This window comes from Lineus longissimus, chromosome 13, assembly GCF_910592395.1.
Source record: "Lineus longissimus chromosome 13, tnLinLong1.2, whole genome shotgun sequence".
NCBI classification, from domain to species: domain Eukaryota; kingdom Metazoa; phylum Nemertea; class Pilidiophora; order Heteronemertea; family Lineidae; genus Lineus; species Lineus longissimus.
In genome coordinates this window covers 5,012,308-5,032,658 of record NC_088320.1, presented here as the reverse complement: position 1 = coordinate 5,032,658, position 20,351 = coordinate 5,012,308, and the positions used below count along the sequence as shown (strand labels likewise).

At 42.1% G+C, this 20,351-nt stretch overlaps 1 protein-coding gene across 1 annotated transcript; it reads left to right on the top strand.

The window, feature by feature from the left end:
* Positions 1–312: 312 nt before the first annotated feature.
* LOC135497856 (tetratricopeptide repeat protein 21B-like) lies at positions 313–18,790 on the top strand. Its single transcript, XM_064787823.1, has 23 exons — positions 313–660; positions 1,057–1,297; positions 1,533–1,597; positions 1,710–1,903; positions 2,075–2,357; positions 2,575–2,673; positions 2,923–3,071; positions 3,203–3,344; positions 4,658–4,858; positions 5,807–5,939; positions 6,276–6,554; positions 6,766–6,878; positions 7,156–7,467; positions 7,615–7,778; positions 8,042–8,130; positions 9,980–10,172; positions 10,425–10,638; positions 10,790–11,022; positions 11,265–11,426; positions 12,789–12,978; positions 17,619–17,843; positions 17,968–18,088; positions 18,238–18,790. Exons 1-23 carry the CDS (start codon positions 634–636, stop codon positions 18,381–18,383), a joined length of 3,975 nt encoding a protein of 1,324 aa, XP_064643893.1. The 5' UTR covers positions 313–633; the 3' UTR covers positions 18,384–18,790.
* Positions 18,791–20,351: the final 1,561 nt, after the last annotated feature.

Genomic DNA, 20,351 nt, shown 5'->3' with positions numbered 1-20,351 from the left:
TGTTGTACTATTGTCATGGTGCTGACTTCCTTGTGAGAACCGACAGGATATTCCTTCAAATGTCAAAAATGTGGATATCATATTTTTTGCTATTTCAAAGAAGGTTACGGTTTGTAACTAATCGTAAGTATCTGACTATTAAAGTAAACACTCAATCAATGAACTATAGGCTCAGATAAGCGAAATGGTATAGTTTTTTTTACAGGGAAGTGAGAACTATCAACTTTCTACCATTTCTCATTAGTCGGTAATCTTCGGAAACCTTCGAAAGAAATCCGAACGATAAACCGCTTCCGTTCATGCGCAGTTGGCGCATGCCTATAAACAAAAATTTCATTTTGACAGCAGCAGCAAGAAATCGCATAAAAACACTGTTTTCAAAACTACTGATGCCATATATGCAAAATGGACTGATCATAAATTGATATCTCACCCTAATGCAAGAATATATACCTCAGTCATAACTAATAAAAGGCTGATTTACACGAAAATCCCCCAACGAAAGTTACTGTGCATTTTTGTGTGTATTCAACCATACAAATTCCTATGAAAACAGCAACGAACTGAAGATCGTGATATTTGACTCTTGTTTGGCTTTTTTCATCGTCGGGAGAACCTATAGATCTGTCCAGAATGGCGGACTCTGACAGCACAACTTTGGTAGGCCATAACAATCTGCTTGAATTTGATACATTACCGGCTACACTTTTCTGTAGAGTGTAGTTACGCCCGGTACTAGGCGTAGCCTAGCCGTAGGGCGTACCGTAGGATCGTAATTTGCCTCGGCTCTTTGACTTTGCCATTCACCATACACCACGGCATTGGCATTGCCATCCCCATTTGGCTTATTGCCTTTGTTGGTGTTGGCCAGCTGTGTCAATATCATCTAGGCCTATACAGACCACCAGATTTTTAAAGAAATTTAAGAAAGATTTGTTCGTGAATTTACGCAAATGGAAAGGAAATGACATGTCGCTGGAAATGAACTAGTAGGAAAAAATCGTCTTCTAACTCATGTTTGATTCAATATTTCTTTTTTGTGTTCTTCTTTCACAGGCAAAAATCAACTACTACTGCCGTGAAAAGTACTTTCGTCATATGCAAAATGCTGCCATCGAAGGACTTAAGAAATACGGCAATGATCCTGTCCTCAAATTCTTCAATGCCTATGCCATGGTGTTGGAAGACCGGGTACAAGAGGGGATGCGGGAACTTGAAATGCTGAAGGACAAAGTGGATGTCAATCTTTGTTCAATAATGGCTTTGATTTTTGCTCATAAGAAATGTAAAACAGTTGGTACGTGTCAATGTTTGGGTACATTGTAAAAGTTATGTGGATCTTTTTTTAAAATTGTGAATGACTACGATTTGCTGAATAAAAAATTACAAAAAAAGCATTTCTTGGATGATTGGAAAAAAACAGAAGACATGGTGTAATCTGGCAAAAGAAGAATATGATATTTTACAGAAATTTTGGATTCGACAAAAATAAGCATTTATTATGTATTTTTTATTGTTATTATTTTCTTCAGATACTGAGGCAGTGCAATCTCTTGACATGAAACTAAAGGAGCAAAGGAAACAATCCGGGGAAAAGGTAAAAACATGTCTATGTAAACCTTACCTACAGGTCTACATATATGTAAACCTTTACTGAATCCAATCCAGTCTGGTAAACCTGTTTCAAAGGCCTTTTCAATTAATTTCAGGGCCTGTACTTCGCCGGCGTCTTCCTCTTTCATAGCGGCCGCTATGACAAGGCGCGAGAGTACATCGATAGGATGCTGAAGATGAACGGCCAGTCGTCGAAGGAGGGCCTCATCATCAAGGGCTGGATTGACCTGATGTGTGGTCGGGACGCTTATGTTAAAAAAGCCGTCAAATATTTTGATGACGCTATGAAGTGAGTACGGCAAAATGTTCCTTACAAGACACTTCCATAACAGTACATCCGTTTTGACATTTTCCCCGAAACCTCAGCAGGGCAGCTTGATTTTGACCACATTCTAGCTCCACCCTCACAGTGTTTGGAGACAACAAAAACTTCCATAAAGCAACTCATTTTAAATTTCAGCCAAGACGGAGCTAAAGATTTAGATGCACTATTTGGAAAAGCGAAATATTTTGAAATTCGTCACAACTACAGCGGGGCCTTAGAATTCGTCAACCAGGCCGTCGTAGCCTTCCCAAATTTCGCCCCAGCTCTTGTTGAGAAGATGAAACTACAACTGGCTATGCAGGACTGGGAACAAACCGTGGAGACTGCACACAGGGCAATCCATCTCGATTCTCAGTGTATCGAGGCACATAGATTCATCATCCTTCATCAGCTGTGCCGCGAGGGGAATTATCAAGACGTAAGAGACTGTCCTAGAACCGTGTCAATTCAAACAAGACAAATTTAAGAGTGTCCATTGGTAGAACAGGTGTGCTGTTCCACCTTGGTTCAGTGAGGGGACCTGTGATCTAAGGGGCCTGGCAAGCGAGTAGAGTTTTAGCAGTTCTGACAGATATGTAGCATCGTCGTATGTTGGTACACCCTGTAAAGACTAAACCCATATTTTATTGTTTCAGGCTGCAAACAATCTTCAAGATCTCCTCCAAATGATGGACAGAGTTGAACCAAGAAATGCTTTCAAATATAATGAACTCTCAAAAGTCTTCTGTCGTGTGGTAAGCCGGCGTTCAAACTGCCTCTTAATGAGGCTTGGTAATGCTCCTAAATGCCTTAAAATTTGTCACAGGTCTTGATATTAACTCGTCTTCAGTATGAAAAGCAGTACTATTCCTGATGGAAAAACCCTATCAGTGTGTGCTAAAACCCCTAAGATGATCTTTGTTATCTCAGTTTCTGCCAGGAAAGCCAGTTATGCGTCAACCACATCGTATGTCTGTAACTTACACCTTGTGTCACTCTTTTAGGCGGGGCGCCACCATGCCGTCCTCCAGCAGACCTACTTCATGGCCGAGCGTGCGGTCAGCATCGATAACGGCACAGCTGACTTTGTGAATGAGCTAGCCTACGAACTCCTCCTGCAAGGACGGGTGAAGGACGCCATGAAGTGCTACAGGTAAGGCAACGGTCGAATCTTCTTTGAAATGTGCTGTTGTTGTTGTTGTTGTTGTTGTTGTTGTTGTTGTTGTTTTTCTTCAGCGTTAGCTCATTTCCATCCTTGTCATCATTCTTGTTACATTTACTTAGGAATGCAATGAAGCTGGACGAAACGAGTGTCGCTGCTCTGACAGGCATCATCCACTGCCAACTTCTTGAAGAGCAGCTAGAGGATGCTGCACAGCAGTTGGAGTTCTTGAACGAAATTCAACAGAGTATTGGAAAGACATCGGTAAGCTGGTAGAAGTAACTACATGTACATGGACATTTTCAGATAACATATTTTGCGTAAGTGCTGGAGAGGCAAAAATCATTTGAAAACTCAAAAAATTGTTGTGTCTCAAGGACAAAAACTTTCCACATTTCCACATTTCTGGTGACTTATATGCAGAACTTGGGGCCATGGTTGTGTTTGATTCAGCGATAAGTGTGTTCTGCGTACAAGCGCGAATAGTTTTAATGTTTTGTGAGATAAGGAGAGACCCCTATTGGCAACTTTGTGTAATTCAATTTGACCTACTGGCTCCTTTCTATAGTCTCCTTTAACATTTCATTGACACTATGTACTTTCTCTGACAGCAACACGTCAAGGGGGTTAGTATACCGTCGGCTTTAAAACACATGATTCAAACTCAAAGTTCCAGCTAGAGTAGTCACTCAGCTAAGGCCAGACAAAAAAAATTGTTGATCGTCCTTTCATAATTTTTGGGTATTTGACGACTGGGGTAACAAAACCTTTGTGAAATGTTTTTAAAAAGCAAATCCATAAGTATTCATCCCTTGTATTGAATCCTCACAAATGTTTGCTCTTTCTAGATAAAAAATGCCTATCATGTTTTGTACATGTACATGGTGCCAAATTTGCATGTTAAACATCTTGAAGAGTGCTGTCGAATATAAAACATAAAACGCGGGCACCAAGGTGTTTCGTAGGGTTGTGCAGGGACGGTCAACAACTTTCTTTTTTTATCTGGCCTATGCACAACATCAGCACACATCAACACTGATCTAAATGCTTATGTTTGAAATTAACCCAGAATTCAGTTGTTTCGAAAATCAAACCACCTAGCAGGTTTCAGTTTCACATATTATGTTGTTTGCTGGCGAAATTCTAGACCATTTTATCATGAAAACACTGCAGTGATGATTAATCGTAATCTTTATTCCACCAAAAGAAAGACTTTCCCATGCTTAGTTCTCCATACTCTATTGGTTGTTGGTTGACTCTGTAATGAATATTTAGTAAAGCACCGAATGATATTATTAGTCACTTTCCACGCATTTGAGTCGGTCTGAAACCATCACTATGAGAAACCTTTTTATTGATTATTCTTTAAATATTAGATGGCTGTAATCAATTCCACAAGAATTAATTCCCAATAATAAATTCTGAAATATGTCAGCTTTCCAGTTACCAGTAGGTAAGCGGCACCAGAGTGTAGGTTGTGCGTAGCAGAGGTTTGTCACTTGTGACAGGGAGTGTAGATCAAACTACTATAGAGTCGAAGCAAAGTCCTCATCAAACTTGAAAATTTGCAATTTCAGGAGCTTATGTACCTTAGCGCTGTCCTTGCGAGGAAACGCAACGCCGACGCAGAAAAAGTGATCGAGATGCTTGATGAAGCGATAGAGAATCACTTTGCAGGGATTAAAGGCCTACCACTCGGGCCTATCTATTACTTGAATATCAACCCTGACTTCTTGATCCAAGTTGTCCACGAGTACATGCAGTTTGCTCCTCAACAGGTGGGTATAAAATGTAACATCTTAAAATTGAAATGAATTGAAGTACCCATCCCTCATGCCCCTCAATAACTTGAATATCAAATGCTGCTCCTTGGTGTCCTGTTTGCAGATTCTTCATCGAAATTTTTCGATTTTATGCCAATCAGTTTCTGTGAATAGGCGTTTGTTTCAAATTTGTTTATCACTGATTTTGTTTTCATTCCATCTCAGAAAGATGAGGTAAGACTGTTGTTAGCCTGCTTAACATGCAATGCAAACATGTGACTAAATCAAAGGCGACTGTTTGAAAGTCACTCTGAAAAAGAAAAGTTCCCATTTCTCTGCTTTGCTCAATTTAGTCGCCAATAGGGCAGTGCCTTAGATCTAATATCAACAAGTCTGGTGGATACATGTAGTTGTATGTAAAAAATTTGCAAATGTAAATTTCTGGTTCGATTTTGCATTGGTTGGTCTGATTTACATCGGTGTGGAATTTATAATACATGTCGAATCAATGTTGGCTTTATATGGTACTGCACCTTCAGTATGCTTTTTAGAAAATTAGATACTGCAGTAGTCTTCTGAATCTTGTTGGCATAAATTACTGCTCTCCATAGTCCATATCTCCAACGGAATATTTACAGTTTCACGCAAAAGGGACTGTATATGTAGCGATCTCCAGCAGATTTAGTTTCATTCTTATAGTATAGATGGCGACAGTTTAAAAGTTAACTCCACTTTATTATGGTATCGGCTGTCAGCCCATGGCTGCCGCAGTGAAAGGGTTAATACTGTCTACCGTGACTTGAGACGGCCAAAGAGGGGGTATTTGAAGAAAAAAACATTGCGCATTCGTCTTTTCTTATCTCTTGTTTAAATTGGCATTCAGGAGATGGACTTGCAATATAGCCTTCCTTATTTAACATACAATACCCAGTTGAATTACATTTTTATATCACTACTTTTCAGCCTGATACCCAGTCCAGCCAAATGGGCAACCCTGTCCTGAAGCGCTGTGGGCAAGTCCTCGACCCGCTGACCCGAGCCGTCCCTGGCATGTTAGATGCCCTATTCCTGATGGGAAAAGTCAAATTCTTAGGAGGTAAGCATGATAATTAAGACGAGTCTCATAGCCTTGTGGTCAACACTTCTGGCAACCACGCAACTAAGTTACGTACCACATCAAAGCTTATGTCCCATACCCTGGCTTTTTCCGGCTAAAACTATCATGACAGCCCATTACCTCTTAACATCTTTTGTACAGTGATTCAATTGAAATAGAAGATTTACCATGTATGCTAAATTGTGTGGAAAATGTTTGGGACAAATTCAACCTACCTCGGGGCCAATGTTTCCCTATCTTACGCTATTGATACAAACTAGGTATATGCCTTCCCTTCAGAGTGATAAAATGATGTTATGATTTTTTTCATTTTAGGCGATGTGGATGCTGCCCAGAGTACCCTCCAGCATTGCCTAGACGTCGACAGCACCATGTCAATCGCTCACATCCTGTTGGCGCAGATCTTCCTCCAGAAAGGCAACTACAAAAATGCCGACCAGTCGTTGGAGATGGGTTTGAGTCATCACTTCGAGGTCAGGGAGCATCCGACCTATCACCTGATCAAGGCAAGAATTCAGAAGAAGTCGGGCAACTACGACGAGGCTGTGAAGACGCTTCAGACAGCCATGCAGTTGCCGGGGGTAAAGAAGGCCGGTAAGTAAAGTGGCGGTTAAGCTGTCAGACCATTGAAGATTTCGCATTTTCAAGGAATTAGTTGGCCGGAAAAGGGAAAAAATAATTTTGCATTTTCAAGGAATCCGTTGGCCGGAAAAGGGAAAAATAATTTCTCATTTTCAAGGAATTAGTTGGCCGGAAAAGGGAAAACCTCATCTTAACATGTCATGTTTTCCAATCATGTTTTCAGGGCGAACCCTGAACATCAAGAAATCGAGCAGTAAAATCCCCACCATCAGTATGAATGATCGAGTCTCTGTATTTTTGGAGTTGGCCGAGGCCTACAGGATTCAGAATGCGCAGGTAGGAACCAAATTTTTTCTCTGAATGGGAAACCTGCTGCTTAGGTGCACCACGACTGACAGTAACCAAATTTTCATTTAGCCAAATTTCGCGAGTAGGTCATGCTCGCAAATATATTCTGCCGCAAAAAACTCTTTCTTTTACTTTTAGACTAGAATACCATTTCCAAATACCATATTTTTCCCCAAATTTTGTGGTATAGATTCTTCCAGTTTATGTATTGGAGGCGTCCATTCCTGAAAGTGGTGGTGTAAAGGTTGAATCTTATCATATTCAGCACGAGGCCGCCAAGGTCATGCAGGACGCCATCAACGAGTTCAGCGGCACAACGGAGGAAAACAGAATCATCATCGCGAATGCAGAATTGTCACTGAACCGTGGCGATTCGGAAAACGCATTAAACACGCTCAGAAGCGTTAAAGCGGGTCGGCCGTATTTCATCCAAGCAAGAGAGAAAATGGCCGACATCTACTTGAATTATCGTAAGGATAAGCGCCTGTATGCTGGCTGTTACCGAGAACTCGTCGACAAGCAGCCGAGTCCTCATACATATTTGTTGCTCGGAGACGCGTATATGAATATTCAAGAGGTAAGTTTTGAACTTTGAACCCAGAGAATCTAGGAGTCATTTTCTGTCCTGGGTGGGGGGTTTTGCCTGTGACCTTGTGACGCACCTGTCCTAATTTGATACCGACAGAAGTCAATTAGAGACTTGATCATCTGTACCTCGTTTCAGCCCGAAAAAGCGATTGAGATCTACGAGTCTGCCCTAAAAAAGAACCCCAAGGACAGTTCCCTGGCGAGTAAGATCGGCCAGGCTCTAGTCAAGACGCACAATTATGGGAAGGCGATCAGTTATTACGAGGCCGCGCTGAAGTCGCAAAATCAACAACATTTGAGGTAGGTGCTGTTAACACTTTCTTTCAGGGCTGTTCGTTTTGTACGTACGCATAGTTTTCCAATTTTTCAGCCCCCCTCCCCTTCTACACATGCATAGGCTAGAACCCAGACCCCGATGGAAAATTTGACCAAGCACGTGTAGCCATTTTAGATGAGGCTGGGATAGGAATTCACATGTGTTACTGGCTACCTGAGTTCAGAATAAAACTACACTGAAACATACCACAGCAGAAGATGACATTGTATTTTTTCATCATTCGTAGGCATGATCTCGCCGAGCTTCTCCTGAAACTTCGTCAGTACGATAAGGCAGAAAAGGTCCTCAAGCAGGCGTTGGAACACGAAGGTCAAGGTTAGTTCTATTTTTAGCACGGCATCCTCCAATAGCAGGCCTTCCACTAGCTGTTCTGCTCAAGTGTACTTTAGGAACAATATAAAGGCATGCTGCGGGAGGATAAATAGCCATAAATAATGCCCTTCATATTTTCTAGTTTTTGCTACTTTTACTTTTACTCTGATAGTTTTCGATCCGCAACAGAACAGACACGTCGATCAGTGATGCAAATTTTGACGCGAAAATGCTGTATCTTCTTATATCAATGCAAGACAATATGACGGATAAAACAACATCAACACATTTTTTCTATATTTTTTCCTCACATATTTTTTGCTTTTTCTTCCGACAGTATCAGGTAAGATCGCAACGCTTTTTAAAACCTTTTCCATGAACAGAGATGGTTTTGAATACGGTTTTAATCCAAGATATATTTTCGATGCTTTTCCAAGTATGGTTGCAGTGTCAGTGAAACATGAATGAAGAAAAAATGTGTTTTTCGAGTTGTTTATTTCATTTTGGTCACACATAATTAAACCATTGGATTTTGAAAGCCATCTCTGTTTTGCGCTGCATCTAAACCTTTACTTGGGTGCTGCATTTTATCAAAAATATATAAGGCTCGCTTATTAATTTTTGATTTTATGTTACATGTATTATTTGTAAATTCTTTCGAAACTCTACTATGAGTTCAGGTTTGTAATCTTTAAAAATGTGGAATGACTCATTGATGGTTCTGTTATTGGGTTTTCAAAAACTTCATGCAGTTGTGGAACTTTTCGTGTCGAGTCTCAGTAGCGGACCCTGGAATTTCGTATAGGGGTCCACACCCAGGGTGCAATCTTGAAAATGAGTGCTGTCTGGGGGCGCTCCCCAGAAAGATTTGAAAATTTATCGACCAATGCCTTTCCCGGGCATCTAGACTAAGGGCTAAACGTAGAAGTTTTTTGCTTGTTGGGGAGAGGCCCCCTAAAAAAATTTTGATCTCATACAAAATTAGGGGTGCTTAATACCCCCCCCCCCCCCATTTTAATCCGCCACTGAGATTTGGGTGTTCCTTAAAGTTGTTGTTCCTGTTCTGATCAGTAAGTTGGTTTGATTAATAATTTTTTGTGAAGATTTATTTCTGTGATTGAAAACAGTGTGTGCTACTGCCAGTGAAAATAGCTCCCTTTCACCCAGTTAAAGGACGAGCTGGATGAATAGCAGCATGTACAGAACTGTCGCCCAAATAGTTCTCTTTCACCCAGTTAAAGGACAACTCGGGTAAATAGCAGCATGTACAGAAATGTTGCCCAAATAGTTCTCTTTCACCCAGTTAAAGGACCACTCGAGTAAATAGCAGCATGTACAGAACTGTCGCCAAAATAGCTCTCTCTCACTCAGAATAGTTAACATCTCAATTAGTAGGAGGGTAGTTTGCAAAAGTGGTCGTCACCAAACTCTGGCTAGCATTTATCATTCAGATGCTGATTCTGAGGAAGTCCTGGTCTACTAAGAGTTCAAATTCAGCCACATCTTATGTCTTTTTACCACAAATTCCACTCTCACGTTAATTATACATAGTTAGAATAGATCACCGATTTTCTGTCTGAAAAACACCTGAAGACAGAACTAGTGTTTCAGCAAAAGAGTTGTAGCGCAACACCCTGCCTTTTTTCAATTATCTTTTTTGCCCCGCGATTTTTTCATAAGTGACCAGGCAAATTTCAGCTGGTGTGTATAAAATGAGACCTAGGACTGAAGACAGGGAGAGTGGGGCTACTCAGGACCATGCATGGAAGACAAAATATTACAGTTTAATTCTTGCTTCATGGTGCTCCACTCTAACTCAGTGGTAATTTGACATCTATTTCTTTCATGCAAGTGACTGACCTCCAGACCATGCAAGATGAGGCCAAGTACCTCGTGCTCCTCTCCAAAGTCTACAAACGCCAGGACCGCGTTGAGGACTCCCTCCACTCCCTGAACAAGGCCCGGGACATGCAGGCTAGAGTTCTGAAGAGAGTTCAGCTGGAACAACCAGATGGTGTGCCGGTACAGCGCAGATTTGCTTCAAAGTGAGTGATTTTTGTCATGTGTTTGTGTATAAGAGACATCTATCAGTAACAATCCGCTCTGTGGAGGAAATTTCTTCATGGGGTTGTGGTTCCATACTCGGCCCCGTCACCGAAGTCCCTCGACCCTGGAGTATGAATTGTTGCCAGACTTGCCTGGGGAGTGGTGCTGCAATGGACCAGTCGCTCCATGCACTCCCAGCCCGGGCGGATAACCCAGCAGTCCTAAACAACTTTTCAAAACTTCTCTTTCAGTATCTGTTGCCAGATGGCTGAGTACGGTACCATCCAGCGTGACTACGACAAGGCCATCAAGTGTTACAAAGAGGCGCTGACTTACCTGGACAACGACAGCAAAGTCATGCTGCAACTTGCGCAGCTTTACCTCACGATTGAAGATCTCGACTCGTGTCAGCTTCAGTGCTCGACGCTGTTGAAAAATGATGAAGAAAACGACGCTGCTACCGTGGTAGGTGTTTCGTCGCAGGTCACAGCAATCACTAATTCTTGTCGCAGGTCCTGGTGATCATGATCGAAGGTTGCAGCAACAATAATTGCTGGCTTGCAGGGTGATTTATCTTTTCATACATGATGTACTTTACGCTTGTCTCACCTTACAGATGATGGCTGACCTGATGTTCCGCAAAAACGAATACGACCAAGCGACGTATCACTTTCAACAGCTACTCGAGCGCCGCCCTGATCACTACGAGGCTTTATCGAGACTCGTCGACCTGATGCGCCGGGCGGGAAAACTGGACGAGGTGCCGCGCTTCCTTGAGCTGGCCGAAAACGCTTCTAGTAAAGCGACCATGGAGCCTGGCTTCAACTACAGCAAGGGACTTTATGAATGGTATGCATCAGATTTCGGGAATCTGCTTTTGGCCCAAGGATAAGACCTTTCCAATTTTCAAAGGATCACTAATTTGTCTGCTCTTTAGAAGGGCTTGATTTTCCAAAAATCCGTCCATTTTTTGTCCGTCATAGCTTCCAAAAAAAAACCATACCCCTCCTTGAACACACTACATGTAGCTATGGTGTTTCTTGCGAAACATTATCTCAAACACTCCTCATTAATTGGGCATGTTCTTTCAGGTACATCGGCAATCCAAATGTTGCCATAAAATACTTCAACAAGGCTCGCAAAGACTCTGAATGGGGACATCGGGCCATGTACAGCATGATCGAGATATGCCTCAACCCAGATAATGAAACGGTCGGGGGTGAGGTGTTTGAGGCAACAGAGCTTGATGCCGGGTAAGTTGATTGATTATGAAACATGGTGATGTGATGGTAGAAGTGTTTCGCTTACAAACCAAGGGTCAAAACCTTCTCCAGTCATCCCTTCAGTTCGTGCTCCCAAAGGGTTGGCGCGCCCGTTCACATTTTCGCCACTTGCGAATGCTGCACATGTGTGACGAATGTAAAACAATGTCTGGCTAAAAATTTTGCGAATTCAATTTGAATTGCCATGATTTGGCAAGAGAGTAATAGTGTTGCGCGAAAATTGGTCAAAGTCTATCAAAAAGGTCCACTTCCACACCAAATGCAACAAGGAACGATCATTATAGTCAGTCAAACTTTATCATTGCGGGCGGCCGCGCTATCACACGTGGTTGCTATCGTCTGCATTGTAGTTCTACCCGTTGCCGCTAGTGGTTTTGGTGGCGCTGCGGTCGCCTTACGCATACATTATCGGCAAGTTTCCTGCTCGATTCGTTGCCTTGGAGTCTCCGGTCACGAGTTCCTCGAATCGTTCGTTGATTTGCTTGTCTCAGTACTGGCGGGCTGCCATTCTCGCACATGTTACAGTGGTCTGGGTCGGCCCTAAGATGGACAAACGATGGGCAATGGCTAGAGCTGAGTCCATATGGCTAAAAGTGACTGACAGCCACTTGGCTAAAAAGTCCCTAGGAGGAAGAAATTCACAGAGCCAACCCTGACCCAGGATATTTGATTATGGATTATGGGCTGGATATTATAGGTGTAAAGTAAGGGGGGTCAGGGGATACTATAAGGCCATTAAAAAAAAACATTTCAGTCACTGAAACCTTGATGTAATAACTTTCAAAAACACTTCATTCTTACATTGGTGATGATATTTCAGCCAGAACAGTCAATTTATGCTTACCAAGAAGTAAGTCATTATTTTCCTTGCAGCATTTTGACCAGAAAATATGTTGCATTATTAGATGTTACTTTTTCTGTTCACTTCTTTTTAAAAAGTTCATGTTCAGTTCTTTGTTTATTTGATTCAAAGATATCATTTCCTTGGGTTTATCCTGGACATAGAGTAGAACCTCTCTACCAAGAAAAGACCAATCTGGGACCAAATGTGGTAATAATTTATTGATGTGGCCACAGGAAAAACAAGAAAAAGACAAAAAAGAGTGGCCAAATTTTTGTGAACATTGTTTCCAATATGCATGGATGAATAGCGTGCCTTCATTTTCTTTGCCATGATTTAATACTTGAGCACTAATTTGACGGGTGTAGGGCATGTGGTGGATAGTCATCACATTTCAGATGTACAGTACGTGTCTAGTCTCATTGGCAACAAAAAACCTCTCAGTTTACCCTCAGGTTAAATACACGTATGTCATTAAAATATGGTTTCAGAGCCGCAGCAGAAAAGGCCGACAGCGAGCATCTGGCGATACGGACAGCCGAGAAACTCATGAAAGAATTGAAGCACCGCCCTGGTGACATCCGCCCGAAGCTGCTAGAAAACATGGCCTTGGTCGCCACGAAGAACAAGAGTAATGTTGAGAAGGCGTTGTCGGCTTTCATGGAGATAGCATCGCAAGAGGTGAGTCTAACGTATTCTTCTGTTGATATCAGACTTACAGTCCGTCCGCCCCTTTAAAATGTTCCGTACCCGACATCGTTCTTTTGCACAGTACGGGCCCGCCCGGCAACAGCAATAAACATGATAAACGGAACAGCCGCGAACAGACGATCAATCCCGTTGCTTGGTTACCGATCACCGCATTCCCTATGCGGGGCCACGCAGTGTAATTAATGCAACAGCCCAATGTCCTCCAATCAAACCGAAGCGCGGGAATGCATTGCCAGAGCTACGCATAAATTACCAGTATTGATTTTCTAGTGCGGCCGGGTTGTGTTGCGGTTTCTTTGGCGGGAAGGTTTCTTGCAGGCGATCGGGCTTAGAACGCAGGGCGGGAAGGTTTCTGGCAGGCGATCGGGCTTAGAACAAAGGGCGGGATGCGGCCAGGAAGCTCCCAAACCTATCCCAACCCCCTATGGTTTTTATTGTAATTCTGCACGAATCTATGGCAAGCCGTTTGCTTCAAAAAGTCGAAATTATTTTTTTTCTAGTCGAAATGATTTTTTTCAAGTCAAGAAAAAAAATTTGAAATAAATTTTTTTTTTCAAGTCGAGATATTTATTTTTCTTCTCATTTAACTTATTGAAGTTAAATCAATTAATAAAAATTTCACTGCGAGAAAAAAATGATTATAAAAATTAAAATAGTGTTTGTAAAATATAATAATGATACATAATAAATACCGAAATAGTGTCGAAAGTAAAAATTTCATACTCGAGTAAAAATTTCATACTCGAGAAAATAATCAGTCGAGCGCTACAAAAATAAAGTCGAACATTATGACGTCATCAGTTTTTGTGTACATTGCGCGCGCCGCCTAATTCAACACCTGGCCAGCCGCGATCAGGCCCGTGTGTCGTGTTATTCTGCAAACCCTCTATCGCGTGCAATACCTGATCGTTAGTGCTGTGCATAGGCACCAAGACCTCCGCAAAATCTTCTGCCAAAACGGAACCGGTGTAATGTTTTTGAGTGTTTCTGTTTTTGAGTGTTTCCCCTCATTGTTTGGGAACGCTCAAAAATAGATTGACAAGTTTTTCTGTGTATCCCCCCTATTGAAAAGTCGTGGTCTCTCTAGCTGCCTATTGTTTGGAAACACTGACACATGGGGAACAACCACAGATGTTACACCGGCACCGAAGTGATCGCATGCACGTATATACAGCGCACTCAGAATTCCTAGAATGTCATCTAGTAGCCTGGAACAGTTCTCTAGTTTGTTTTGATCTAATGATTGTCTGGCCCTTTCAGATCGCCGGACCATAGCGGGACACTGACGCAGACACTCGGCAATGTCAACAACATCGCCTCCCGCTATCTTGCATACTGTATAGACTGGTCCCCTGCTATGTATATATGTGGGCATTAGAATACGAAGTCAGCAAGAGAACGGTTGGGGACGAGTCTACATACTGTACACGAAAAGTGATGACGTCATAATGTTCGACTTATTTTTTCTGTCTCGAATGTGTTTTTTTTTTGTTGAATAGGAAATTTGTCATTTACAATAAATTTTTATCGACTTGAAAAAAATTTTAAAAGAATTAGAAAAATAATCAACTGATAAGTTGTATATAAAAAAATTAATGAAAAAAACTTTTTTTTTTACTTAAAAAAAAAATATGTATATATATTTAAAAAGTCGACTTAAAAAAAAACAAACTTGTAGAATTGAAAAAAAATGTGTAAACTTGAAAATACTAATCTCAACTTTTTGAAGAAATTTCTTGACTTGAAATATTTTTTCTTGACTTGAAAAAAAAATCTCGACTTGAAAAAAATCATCTCGACTTTTTGAAGCAAACGGCTTGCCATACGAATCTCAGTACCCAACTTTCCGATCGGCGAGATGCGCTTACGGTACCACTTCACTTAGCGGTATCCAGTGAAAACGTCCCCATGCCAAAACGTCCTCGCTTTCAAGGTACCAAAACGTCCTCGTGTCAAAAACGTCCTCGCTTTCAATTGAAGGTGGCTTGGCATTGGGGGCTTGGGCTTGGGCTTTGCCTGGGGTAATCGCCATAAGCTCCAAATCTAGATGGGCGGGCAGGTATATGAAACAAAAGCCCGAATAGAGATTTACGATTATGTTTGCTCTGTGGAAGTGATGTAGAAAATGAAATCCATTTCTGTATGCAATGTACAAAATATGCAAGAACTCGCACGGATTACCTAAAATCCATTGATACATAGATTTACAGGGATTGTCAGATTTAGAAAAACTTTGTATGAGGGGATACCACATACACCACTGCACACTCAATATGATATGGATCATTGGCATATCTAGTCGAAATCACTTATAACACTACTTCTCATTTGGGGCCGCTCATTTTCACAATACTAGTATTTGACCCTAGCTTTACTACTTTACTATCAATGTGACAAACGGACAATATCAATACTGTGTTCGCAATATAATTGTACACATTAATGGGGCCGCATTATTATGCTGAATTTATTGTTCTCCTAAGGAGGTTTCTTTAAATGACAATAATGATCATAGTAATAGGTATTGGAGCAGAATATTACATGCAGGGTGAAAGAACCAATTTAGTTCCGTTATCATATATACATGTATAGGTGGATAAAGTTAGAAAATGAAATAGTGCAGATCAGATAATAATGATGATAATAACGATAATATAAAATATATCAAGTCAAAATATCAGTCTGTCAGTAGTGTGAATTGACGATATCTAGTCAGGCTTTCATCTTGTCACCCTTAATTACGCAATAACAGATGTCACAGTCTATCAGTAGTGTGAATTGACGATATCTAGTCAGGCCTTCATCTTGTCACCCTTAATTACGCAATAAGAGATGTCACAGTCTGTCAGTAGTGTGAATTGGTGATATCTAGTGAGGCCTTCATCGTGTTACCCTTAATTACGCAATAAGAGATGTCACAGTCTGTCAGTATAGTGTGAATTAGTGATATCTAGTCAGGCCTTCATCGTGTCCCAGAAGGGTAAAGAGAAACTGGCGGACAGCAATGGCTACACATACTGCGTGAAGACCAAGAGGGCCAACGGCAACCGGACGTGGACCTGTAGCGTCAGAAACAAGACAATGTGATGCAAGGCGACGGTCCTCCAGAAAGGCGCAAGTTTCACCTGTGGTAGCCAGGCGCACATCCATCCAGGGAAACTCGGGGCTGCCCTGGCTACGTCAGTATCCGCTCAAGTAAAGAAGACTGCCGCACGTGAGATTTTCACCTCAGCCGCCGAGATCGTGAATAAAGTGATGCTCGATGAAGGGATCCAGGACACCTCCCAGCCGCTGGAAGCCCTGCCGAAGCCAGTTGACCTCGCCAGAGCCGCCAACTATCACCGACAGAAGATGAGACCAGCCGAGCCACGTGACCTGGATTTCGAGATTGACTACTCGCACATCCCAGATGACTTCCTAAGAAGAGATGTTCATGTACATGTCGGGAGTAAACGCCACCTCGTTTTTGCCACAGACAAGATGTTGCGCCTACTCTCCAGAGCTAAGACGTGGTATACGGACGGCACTTTCAAGGTTGTGAACGTCCCTTTCACCCAGCTGATGTCTATCAACGCATTCGGTGCCCCTTGTCTTCGTATTGATGTCCGGGCGACGAAAGAAAGACTACCGTCGAGTTCTACGAGTCATCAAAGACCTGACCGTAACGCAACGTGTCGAGGAAGTCGTCCTCGATTTCGAGAAGGCAGCGTGGAACGCCATTCGGGCCGTCTTCGGAAACGTCAAGATACGGGGATGCGCGTTCCATTGGGCCCAGTGCATCTGGCGAAAGATACAGGACATTGGTTTGGCACCAGCCTACAAGAACGACAATGCGACGCACAAGATCTGCCGCCAGCTTCTCGCTCTGCCGTATCTGCCAGCCGAGTTCATCCCGCAAATCTTCGCCCGCCTGGAACAGAAAGCCACGACCGACTCATTGCAACGCCTTACCACGTACATTCGCCGCCAGTGGATCGATTGCCACCTACTGAAGCCAGCTACCTGGAGCGTCTTCATGAAGCCCGTCAGGACCAACAACGACTTTGAGGGGTGGCATGGAGCCCTCAATCGCCACGCCAGTCGGGGAAACCTTTGATACTTCGTTCTGATTAGCTTAGATCCTTCCCGCTAGATCTCATTATTATTCCCAGGTCCACGTGACCCATGTAACTTCCTTGTTCAATAAAGTAGTCAGATAGCATATAAAATTTACAGTACACACTTCGTTGATTCCTTCTTTATCCGAACCCTATTTCCACGTGCTTAAGCACAATAAGTGAGTGTACTCCCTTCCCCTATTTTATAGTACTATCCAGCTATCCAGTACACTTGCCATACAGGCATACGCCTTAACCATTGTTAATGAAGGCGGGGACGTTTTGGATAGGGGACGTTTTGGTCCGAGGAAGTTTTCCCGTACCCGGGGACGTTTTGGTAAGGGGACGTTTTGGAGTGGGGACGTTTTAACTGGTAAGCCACTTAGCGAAGAATCCATTATGCTCAGGTTCCGTCCCGATGCAACTTTGGAAATTTGTCGGCGTAATATATGGGCTCGATTTCAATTAATTTTAACCTCAAATACATAGATCAGATTATGTTCTTTGTTTCAGCGTGACCATGTTGGTGCCCTCTATGGGATGGCGGCAGCCTACATGGTGTTGAAGCAGACGCCCCGTGCCAGAAACCAGTTGAAACGCGTCACCAAGAACACATGGAACATGGAGGACGCCGAAGATCTGGAGAAAAGTTGGCTCCTACTGGCTGATATTTATATCCAGTCCGGGAAGTACGACATGTCCACGGATTTGTTGAAGAGATGCTTGCAACATAACAAGGTGAGTGGACAAACCATCTTGATCGCTAGCCAACGTTTGAACTACTGGACTATAGTGGTTCAAATCAAAAAAAATATCAACTCGCATCGCGCAAATCGATGAAACTGTTGTATTTCTTTTTCAGTCCTGCTGTAAAGCGTATGAGTACATGGGCTTTATAATGGAGAAAGAGCAGTCCTACAAAGATGCCGCCAAGAATTATGAATTGGCATGGAAGTATGGAAACAAGAATAACCCAGTTATAGGTAAGTCGTTCTAGCAGAAGTCAGAATGCAGAAGAAGACTGGTAGGTCAGTACTCAAGTAACTGCACCCCTAGCGATTTGTTTTGCAACTACACCATTCACCATAAACTCGCAGATAAAACCCTTCTTCTTCACGTCTCTTTTCTCCAGGTTACAAGTTGGGCTTCAACTACCTAAAGGCCAGGAAGTTTGTCGACGCCATTGATATCTGTCAAAATGTGCTAGCCTCGCATCCGAACTACCCCAAGATCAGGAAGGACATTCTCGACAAGGCCAGACAGAGTCTAAGAGTATAGTCCCATTCCGTCCAATGAATTTTGTTGAGAGACACATGTCTACTTATCATTGCAGATTTGGAAATGGAAATAACATCGAAAATCACTAACAGTCCACACAACCATTTCCTGTATGAATATGTTAATTATCTACTCAATATTTTGTTCATGAAAAGTTTTTTCCATGAATTAAGAAGCCGTCCATTGTAAAGTTAATAACGAGTGTCACATTTTGTATTTGTTTGCATAACTGTCTGTCGAATCATAGGCCTACTATACATGTATGCTATTTGTTCAGAATCTGAAATTTGAAATTGAATTCGAGATTCTTCAATTATGTATTAATGTATCATACTGAACTTAAGATCCGTTTGAAGTGATGATATTGTTTATACTGAAAATAAAGCTTCAATTTTGCTGACATACAACTTTTTTGCTACTCGTTTTTATTAAGGACCGAGTTATCAATGATATTCGAGGACAGCCTTGATGCTTGGGCATGCAATCCAAGGTTGTTAGTGGCTAACTATTCGCAGATAATTGAGGAAAGGGCTATCCTGGGTTGCTTGAGCAGTGTTATCCTGATGTTGTTTAAGGCTAGCAGCTACTAAGTAGCTATCCTAAGATGTTTGAGGGGGAGCCATCCTAGCTTGCTTGAGATGTAAGCTGTGAATGTCTTCTAGAAAATTGTGAGATGCTGGCGTAGACCATACTGGAATAACGTCCAGCTTGTACATGTCAGACAGAAGTGTTTAATCCGTCTCCGAGAACGATAGTGAATGAAGTCTCGGAAGAGAAACATGATAAGATGATGAGAAACACAGATATCTCTTTTCCGTATTTATTACTCTATCTGAATTCCGCAGAATAAAGGGTTATATGTTAGCTGACATGTAATCTACCGTTCCAGCACTACACGGGCAATAGATGGCTTGCTTGACTTTCCCCAAGTGCAGAATCACGCTACATCTGTAGCACGTCACCACGTGACCGAGCTCATTCGTGATTGGTCAATTTGAAAAGAAGTAGTACCTAGCCAATCACAAGATTGACTCTTTATTGATTTAATTATCTCTACCGAGATGGGGCTCGTGCGTTGTCATAGAAACGACCTCAATGATCTCAATGACGGAGGAGCCAGGAATAGTTTCGAATAGCGGGAAATAACATGAGCGCAAACTGGTAAACACATTAGAGAGGTTTAGCAAATTCATTATACAACACTAGCTGACCCATTGTGTTTGGAGAAATGGGCTAGGTTGGCTTTAATAGGAAGATGTTTGAATAGTGTTATCCTGATCTGTTTGGAGAGGGGGGACTACAGGTTGTCTTAGGAAGATGTTTGAGGAGATAGCTTTTCTGGGTTGCTTGAGGAAAGTTATCCTGCTCTGAGGAAGGAATCCTAGGTTGTTTTAGGAGAGCTTTCTCATGTATTTGAGGAGAAGTAGCCCATAATGTTTGATGAGTTATTATCACGCATGTCAGATGATTGAGGAGAGTGATCCTAGATTGAGGAGAGTTGATTTCTGTTGAGACCAGCAGTGTACAACCTGGGTCAAAACTTATACAAAATAGGCCAAAGTCAGCCTCGTTCTGGATTGACCTAGTTTGTGTACTATCTAGTGCATTCCAGTTTCAATGCACTATGATCTCAGATAGTGCTTTGATAGCTGGGGTCATTATTTGAAATGACTCTGACACAGCCCAAATCTTTTTTTACCTCAATAAACATGCTTAATATTGTTAGATACATACCACACTACAATCCTAATGCAACATGTATTCCATTTAAGCACTTTTGAGAGCATAAAATGCATTTCATTGTGAGTACTGTCCAACACACACCCCACCCCCAACTTCTAATTGGGATAGAAAAAGTTCCTATGTCTAAAACAAGAGACCATTGATGGGAGACCTTTGATTGACATCTTGGCTGTGGAATTCAACCACTTTTCTCAATGAATATGCACACCCCTTGATGTATGAGGC

Bases quoted from the DNA above. Each gene is read 5' to 3' on its own strand.
- LOC135497856 (XM_064787823.1), top strand. From the start codon at position 634: ATGGCGGACTCTGACAGCACAACTTTG. The intron at 7,779-8,041 runs GTAGGTGCTGTT...CATCATTCGTAG, and splicing joins CAAAATCAACAACATTTGAG to GCATGATCTCGCCGAGCTTC. The intron at 11,023-11,264 runs GTATGCATCAGA...ATGTTCTTTCAG, and splicing joins AGCAAGGGACTTTATGAATG to GTACATCGGCAATCCAAATG.